Source organism: Mercurialis annua, linkage group LG8, assembly GCF_937616625.2.
Source record: "Mercurialis annua linkage group LG8, ddMerAnnu1.2, whole genome shotgun sequence".
Classification (NCBI taxonomy): Eukaryota; Viridiplantae; Streptophyta; class Magnoliopsida; order Malpighiales; family Euphorbiaceae; genus Mercurialis; species Mercurialis annua.
Genome location: NC_065577.1, coordinates 37,604,883 through 37,613,620, shown reverse-complemented (window position 1 = coordinate 37,613,620; position 8,738 = coordinate 37,604,883). Strand labels below are relative to the sequence as shown.

The 8,738-nt window shown below is 29.5% G+C and overlaps 2 protein-coding genes across 9 annotated transcripts; both read right to left on the bottom strand.

Moving 5' to 3' along the window:
- Nucleotides 1-679: 679 nt before the first annotated feature.
- On the bottom strand, nt 680-1,647 carry LOC130014975 (7-deoxyloganetin glucosyltransferase-like). Its single transcript, XM_056104176.1, has 2 exons — nt 1,627-1,647; nt 680-1,572 (listed from the first exon to the last, which is right to left on the bottom strand). The coding sequence occupies exons 1-2, from the start codon at nt 1,645-1,647 to the stop codon at nt 877-879; spliced, it is 717 nt and encodes a 238-aa protein (XP_055960151.1). The 3' UTR covers nt 680-876.
- A 4,125-nt stretch (nt 1,648-5,772) lies between these two features.
- On the bottom strand, nt 5,773-8,455 carry LOC126660701 (uncharacterized). Of its 8 annotated transcripts, none has more exons than XM_050354333.2 (4): nt 8,311-8,455; nt 7,984-8,063; nt 7,109-7,247; nt 5,773-6,078 (listed from the first exon to the last, which is right to left on the bottom strand). In XM_050354333.2, the coding sequence occupies exons 3-4, from the start codon at nt 7,198-7,200 to the stop codon at nt 5,865-5,867; spliced, it is 306 nt and encodes a 101-aa protein (XP_050210290.1). In that variant the 5' UTR covers nt 7,201-7,247; nt 7,984-8,063; nt 8,311-8,455; the 3' UTR covers nt 5,773-5,864. The 8 variants fall into 8 exon arrangements, with proteins under 8 accessions (XP_050210290.1, XP_050210284.1, XP_050210287.1 ...); XM_050354327.2 differs by having other exon boundaries at nt 7,516-8,063; nt 8,311-8,454; XM_050354330.2 differs by having other exon boundaries at nt 7,109-7,823; nt 8,311-8,454.
- Nucleotides 8,456-8,738: the final 283 nt, after the last annotated feature.

Below are 8,738 nucleotides of genomic sequence, written 5' to 3'. Positions count from 1 at the left end.
TTAATAGCCTCTAATACACTATTTGGATATATAAATTATTTTCCCGTCAGAGATTGAAGTGTACTCCAATTCCTATTGAAAATACTGAGAAGGAAGGCAAAAATAAATAAATTACATTCAAAATTATAAATAGATAATGAAAAATAATAGTTTTGCTATTTGTATCAATTATACCCACGATCCAAATGAAAAATAATAGGTCTAATTAATTTTTTAATTTATTTTTATGATAAATGTGTCCATAATTGATAAGGAATAAATAGTATTTTTTAGGGTTAATTACATATAAAATCACCACCTTTACACGAAATTGCAAAAATAACACGACCTTTCAAACGTGGCAATTCAGGGCACCATCTTTCATTTTTTTTCAAAAACAACATGGACACATTTTTAATGGCATTTTTGCTGACGTGGCATGACACGTGGCGCTCCCATTAGATGTCCAAGTCAGCAAAATTTTATCTAAAAACGTGTCCATGTTGTTTTTGAAAAGAAATGAAAGGTGATGCCCTGAATTGACACGTTTTAAAGGTCGTGTTATTTTTGAGAATTCGTGTAAAGGTGGTGATTTTATATTGAAAACAAGTGATTGGAAATTTCTTTTTTTTGCAAATTTAAGGAAAATTGCAGAAACCAGTATGATGATCACAAATATAACTTACATTACTACGGATCATAAGAACCAAAAAGAAATCGGTGAATCAATTATTGAAGCCAAATGGCATGACATAGACATTTTATTGGTCACTTACCAAATCCAGAATGAAATCCTAGACAAGTTTATTCCATAAAAAAATAAGATAGGAAACGTTATACGATTTAGGATATTAAAAACCCGGGTTCCCTGGGTTACCGTTAGTTACAGAAAGATCACTACGATAGCAGGACTTCGTTCACTAGGTTGTTGAAGTTCAACGAAGATGACCCGTTACTATTCACCGACTCCTCTGCTAATTTCTTCCATTCCAACGCCTTTTCTTTCATCTTTTTCCCCTTCTCTTCTTCCATCAATTCCTTAACAAGCTTCTCCACATCATTTCTATGGAAATCACTGCCCAATTCCATGCCAATTCCCCATTCACCACAGCTTTTTCTGCTGTTAACAAAATGTTCTCCAAAGAAAGGCCAGCAGATGATCGGAGTTCCTGACGAGATAGTTTCGAGAATTGAGTTCCATCCACAGTGAGTCAGGAATCCGGCCGTTGATGGGTGGTTCAGTATTTCCTCCTGCGGACACCAGCTTGCTATAAAGCCCCTTTCTTTCGTTTCAGTCAGAAATTCGGGTGGCAGAATTGCTGATTCTCCCATGATCAAATCTGGCCTTGTTATCCACAAGAAGTTATGGTTACTGTTAGCTAGTCCCCAAGCAAGCTCAACTACATGTTCAACTGTCATAACTGTAATGCTTCCGAAATTTACGTAAATTACGGAATTGGGTTGCTTGGAATCAAGCCATTTGATGCATCCTGCGTCTTCATTCCACAGATTGCATTCTATGGAACTGTATTGTTCGTCAGGAATTTGGTCGAGAAATAATTGTAGAGGACTAATGCTGAATACATCAAATAACTAAATTGAGATACATCAAATAACAATCCTACAATGTTCTTTTGTTAACCATACTTTGCCCCGTAAAAAAGCCATATAAGCAAAACATTAGGAAAAAAAACGAAACATCGACGATCACACCATTAAAAAGCAACACACGGAGGATCATACTATTGAAAAACAACTTTTTATTTTTGTGTTATATTGCACTGAAACTTACTGATAACAACTTGTGGATATTTTGTTTCTAATAATCGGAGAAAGATTTTTGAAATTATGAAACTTTTATATCTACTAGTGTCGCTTTACGTGTTTCACACGTGGCTCATAATTTGACTCGTCAATTTACATTTTATTACTTATTACTTATTACTTATTAATTATTTACTATAAAAATAAAAAAAAATCAATTATAATTACTTATAATATAAATATTAAATAATAATTTATACATTACTTTATTAAAACAATTTATCTTAATTAGAATTGTAGATGATTAAATAATTAAAATAGTAATTATAAATATTATAAATAGTTTATTTTACAGTATAATATATTTTTATTAGAAATAATATTGTGATAATTATAAATTTATGTCCGAGAGATAATATAGCATCATATCACTACAAATTCTATAACATACTATAATTTTGGAATTTATATCCTTTAATCATATACCAAATAAGATATCATAATATACAAAATCTTCATCAATTAGGAATACGGCACATATTCAATTAGGAATACAGCACATAATCAATTATTAATAAGATTGGGAAAATCACCATATAAAACTGTGTAATTTTTTTCTTGGTTAACAAACAAATCGGCTACATTTTTATCTAGAAATAAACCCTAAAACCAAATAAAAGCAATAGAGAACAAAAGAAAACCTATTAATGATAAGTTCATAAATTGGCCATTTTTTGTAAAGATTGTGAGAACACTGAACTTCATTAATGAAATTATATTAGGCATATTAATATTTTATTAAACCACTAATATAGTTATTTTTTAATTAGAACTCTATTCTATTATATTTAGGACTCTAATTCTAATTGGGTCTCTAATTCTATTATAGTTAGGATTCTAATCGTATTATGTCTTTAGTAATAAATTAAATAAATAATTAGTTAATGACCATACAACCATTATTTAGTAATAAATTAGAAAGGATTATTCGGTAAATTTGCCTGTCCCCCCATCCGTACTTTTATATATAGTATAGAAAAATAATTCTATAAAAAATTTCTTTTTATAATTGTTAGCTTTTCTATTTCTGTGCAACATAATATAGGGCTTTTTATATAAAATACTGATTTTGACAGCCCATTTTCTTTTATACAGGACAAGTTAAATCTTTACTTCACCTACCTCATTTTCTTACTTTGATAACTTGTACTTCAAATTTCTTTCTTTTATACGATTTTTTTTATTTCTCTCAATCATTCTTCTTCTCCACGATTTCTTTTGAGCTGTGAAAGAAAATTTTCACGATTTCTGCTCCTTCGCTTCCGCCGTTCCGCCTCCTCCGTTCCGCCGTTCTGCCTTCGCCGTTCCGCCTCCGCCGTTCCGCCTCCATCGTTCCGCCTTTGTCTCGCCGCGTCATCTTTCTTTTATCTTTTTAATTTTAGATCTGAAATTTTTTGTTCTTTTTTATTTTCAGATCTGTAATTTGTTTATCTTTTACTGTTGATTCACCATTAAACATGTATAAAGAGTATCTTTAAAGAATCTAATACTTATTTCATGTTATATAGAATAATTTTGTGATTTTATATAATAAAATTCTGTTATTTCTGCATTTTTTTGTGTTTTGTTGTATTTCTGCGTTTTTTTATTCTGCAGAATGATTTATTGATGATGATTGATTGCTGAATTATTGTAATGTTACAGTGTTGTTGATTTTATGTTGACTTTATGTTGATATTATGTTGATATCTACTGATTCTTTTTATTTTAACATTGACAAATAAGATAATATTATCTGTGAAATAAACTTTCGTTAGATGAAATGAAACTGTATCATAACCGTCTTTGTCGAAATTTAGTTAGGTATGAGAGGTGGAACACAAAATAGTTATACAAGTGATTAAGAAACTGTACAGCTGCAAAGAGAATTGAGGAAAAAAAATATTTTGAAATAAATTTCTTTAATTTGTGAACTGTTGTGTTGGTGTATATTTAATATATTTTTATTTTTATATGTAAGAATAATTTTATTTTTTCATTTGAATTATTGTTGTTGTTTTTTCATATTTTTTGATTACTTACTATGCTAATATCTTTATCTGATTCATTTATTTTAAACATTTTGTACCTTTGTTGTTCTTTAGTAGAATTACTACTATCATATTAACAAATTATCAACATAATGTCAACATGATATCAACAATTAATGCTAATTTAGTTGTAAAATGAGAACATCGATTGATTTAAGCAAAAAACAATCAACATATTATCAAAAACATGTCAACAGGTCATCAATACAGCAATTTAACACTAACTTTACTTTTTTTTAATGATCGAAAAATCAACATGTTATCAACAGTATATCAACAACATGTCAACATAAAATTGAAAATCAAAAAAAGTAAAAATACTTATCAACATAATGTCAACAATTAATCAACAACGAATCAACAATTAATGCTAATTTAGTCAAGATGTTTGTAAAATGAGAATATTGATTGATTTAAGTCAAAAACAATCAACATATTATTAAAAACATATCAATAGTTCATTAATACATCAATTTAAGACTAACTTTATTTTTCTTTCAATGATTGAAAAATCAACATGTTATCAACAGTATATCAACAACATGTCAACATAAAATTGAAAATCAAAAAAAGTTGAAATACGTATCAACATAATGTCAACAATAAATCAACAACGAATCAACATAAGGAATAAAATAAAACATAATTTTTTGAAAAATTGTGACAATCTATAAAACATCAACAAGAAATCAACAACATGTCAACATAATAATGCTAACATATCCTTATCTGATATCATTTAAATTTTGTTTTTTTAGTTTATTTCACGCACAAAATTATCTAATTTGCTAATATTTTTTTTAGAATAAATTTTTTCAATGTTAAAATTAAGGAAATACCAACTGATTATCAACACAAAATCAACATAAAATCAACAACACTGTAATATTATAATATTTCAGCAACCATCATCAATAAATCGAACTGCAGAATAAAAAAACACAGAAATACAACCAAACACAAAAAATGCAGAAATAACAAAAATTTATTCCATATAACCATAAATTTATATTACATAATATGAAATTAGCATTATATTCTTAAAATATAATCTCTATACATGTTTAATGGTGAAATAACAGTAAAAAATTGTAGATCTGAAAATAAAAAAGAAGAAGAAGAAGAATAATGAATAAATTATAGATCTGAAATCAAATAGATGACGACGATGAGCAGAGGAGATGATGGCGTTAACAAAAATGACAACGGAGGCGATGATGAGAACGATGACGGAGGAGCGGAGGAACAGAGGACGGCTCAGCAAAAGACGGCGAACGGTAAAAAAAAGAGGAAGATGAACTGAGAGGAAGAGAGAATTGAATGATGAGGAGAGAGAAAATAAATGAAATTATGATTTGTATGCTGTTAGGGTTTAATATATAGAGTCCGTATAAAAGTAATAAAATAGGGCGCACATGGTAGTTTAGAAAAGGCAAATTTGGACCCGTATAAAAGATAAGAAATTGGCAAAGTAGGTTGTTTGTGTAAAAAGCCCCATAATATATTAGTGTAAGGCTGCTTAATTTTTAAAAAAAAAAACTGTAAAAGTCATTGGCCTAAATGGTTCGATACTGGTCTCATTTAAAGATTCGAAATTTATAAAAATTAAATTAAAGTGTTGGATCTGAAAGAGCAATGTGTGGGAAAATACACTGGGAAAATACACTTGTATTACTTATTCAGATCAATATTTGGTTATGATTTGGACGATTTGAATTTATCATAGTGTTTATGATAATTACATTTTTCAAAATTAATTTAATTTACAAAATTTCACTTTTTCATAGTTTTTTTAGCACTTTTGGATGTTTTTCCGGTATTTTTTTAGTGTTTTCGATGTATTTTCGGTACTTCTATATTGAAAAGTAAATTTTAAAAATACACCATAAATACACTAAAAATACACTATAAAATTACACTTAAAAAATTAAAGACACCATTAATTTAATTTTGATTTTATATGATAAACAAATGTTGGCCCACGCAGAATTTTCATGAGTTGCAATTTGCAAATCGGTCATTAGTTACAAATCATAATGTTTCTGCTTTCTCTTTATTTTTACAAAAACCAGACACAATTCCCTCATATTCTGCTGTCTCTTTATTTTCTATGTTGACAGCTTTGTGACTTGTTTTTAATGCTTCACAAGACACCAAGCCATGAAAAAACCCATCTTCCAATAAACATAACAGTCCTTCAAGATCAAGAAACTTCATTTGTTTCTCATAGTCCTTCAAATCCCATCTGCAGAATCAATTATATAAACACCACATTAGCTCTCAGTGAGGTTCTTATGCACCAAAAAAATCGAATTCTATAAGGATGCTACTTGATATATACATCCAAAGTTGTAGATTCTGCAGCATTATTTCCTGAACTATAGAAAGTACAGACGAAGTTGACAGATTATGTAAATTTTGATTTTCAAAATCAGGGGACACTAATACACTTTCATAGAAGGACATTGAATACACATCATTGGGACTTGAATTTTCAGGGTCATTATTCATTAACCAGCTGGTAGTTTGGATGGACTCAAAAGTTAGCTATCAATCTGTTTGCTTGTATCATATAAAGAAAAACAAAGAAAGTAAACTGAAGTTGCACCTACAGAACACCAAAAATACACTTAAAATACACCTACTACAGATCATTTAATACACTAAAAATACACTAATATATTTTAATATTCACTTACAATACACTAAAAACATACTTTAAAAACACTAAAAATACACTTAAGATCAGGCATAAAGCATAACAACGTTTCTATTTGCATATTACCATAATTTTATAAAAATAACTCAGTTTCAAATTGTCGACATGAAAAGCATCAAAGTTCAGATTTCATAAAACAAGAAAAGAGAGAAGTTCGTTCTAACTTACCAGATATAACAAAGACCAATACAATACAGACCTGGAATAAAGGATTCAAAAGACAGCAGATAAAAGAACTCGCAACAAAAGGTCAAAGAAACCACTATCAAACCACAAGTATCATGACAAAATGACGGCAGAATGATTTGATTATCATACATAAAGTTATAGAGTTGCTTAAAAGCAACTAAATTCAAAGTTAATACACTTATTGAAACTATGACAAACACATAAAATTTTCTAATTTTTTACTATGACATAGCACATAGACCTTTAGGGTTTGCAATGGTCTCAATCTGATGTAATAATATCAAACCTACAAAATTAATGTTGGACATATAGTAGATATGACATCAAAAGACCCATTTAGCAGAAATAATAAACAAAATAAGCTTACCCAATATGCAGCTCAAGCTGCCCCAAGTCGTAAGCTTCATTCTGTGAAGAACCTGTCAAACCATAGCAACCCTTCTTGTAGTTGAAGAGCATGATCAGGCCTTGTGCCGCCGGAGAAGTGTTTATCTTTTAGAATACACCTAAAAACATTAAAAACACCAAAAGTACATCTAAGTAACACCTAAATAACACTAAGGATACCCTTATGTATAAATTACGAACATTACCCTAATTTCAGTAGTTGATTTTCATATCACATAATCAATTATCATATAATGGAGATAGGGAGAAGCTCACATCAAACCATAGTGTTCATTAGAGGCACCAAAAACATGACCGCTAATGTAAAATTTCACATGATTAAAATCTGAAATTAAACTCTTATCTAACAATCAATAATCAACCCACAAATTTTCATGAACAGATTGATAGAAATTGAATTGCTGGTTTCAAGATGCAACGATGATGTTGTTGATAGGGGTAAAGATAAGCTTAATAAAAGATCCAACAAATCCCATCACCATGAACCTAATTGATACAGACCTGCAAACAAAGGATTCAAAAGACATTAGATAAAAAGAATCACAACAAGAGGTCGAAAAAAACCCACAATTAAACCACAAAATTATAACAAAATTGACGGGATTTATTGCTGATCCATAATTCTACCCGGATATTCTACTCGGGTTCACGTCGATGTGATATCCAATAATCACCTACATAACAAATCGAGAATGTTTGTGCAATTCTCCTAGTATTAATCCCAAAAGCTTCCTACATACATTTTATCAAACACTTTGGAGGCAAAACAATATACAAAAGCAGCACATACAACAGTAAGCACAAACAAGACTAGTAATATGTTAAATTGCTTACCTTAAGGTTCTTGAAATAATAATGCAATCAGCTGAGATTCAACTTATTGCTATCATAATATGTTGATTCCTATTCGGTGCCTGTTGAAATTCAGATCAAGGTCTGTATCATTGAAATTTAAACTTAAAATTGATGATTCTTTGATAATACTAAAGGGTTGTAAGATTATCAACCTGATTAGTAATTAGACAAGAAATGGACACAAATCACACAATTTCTGATATGAATAATGGAACTGCATGCAATGGCAATTCCATTGAAGCATTTAATCAAACAGTTAGCATACATTAAGAAATTCATAAAATAGTTGTGATTGAAGTCGATCACCTGGTTACCAAAACCAACTCCAGCTCCAAGAAACATTCGTATGATGATCATATATGCCAGTTTTAAACATTCATCAATTTTAAATTGATGAATTTAATTTAAAAGTATCTATATTAATTGAAAGATAGGTAAGAATTAAAATTTTCATTCTGTAGAATAGCAAAATAAAAAAATTAATTAAATTTGAATTCCAACCATATATGCCACGTGTACACGACTTTTGTTTCAGTATCCTATGGACTTGCTTGAGAAGTTAATTATTAGCAAACCGCAATTAATCTACGGAGATGGAATTATTAGCAGACTATGGACTTGCTTGCGAAGTTAATTCACTACAAGAACATGCCTAAGTTTCACGGCTTATCATATACCAGTTCCATGCAGCCGGCAATTTCTTGATGCATCCATGGATCAGAGATTAGACAACC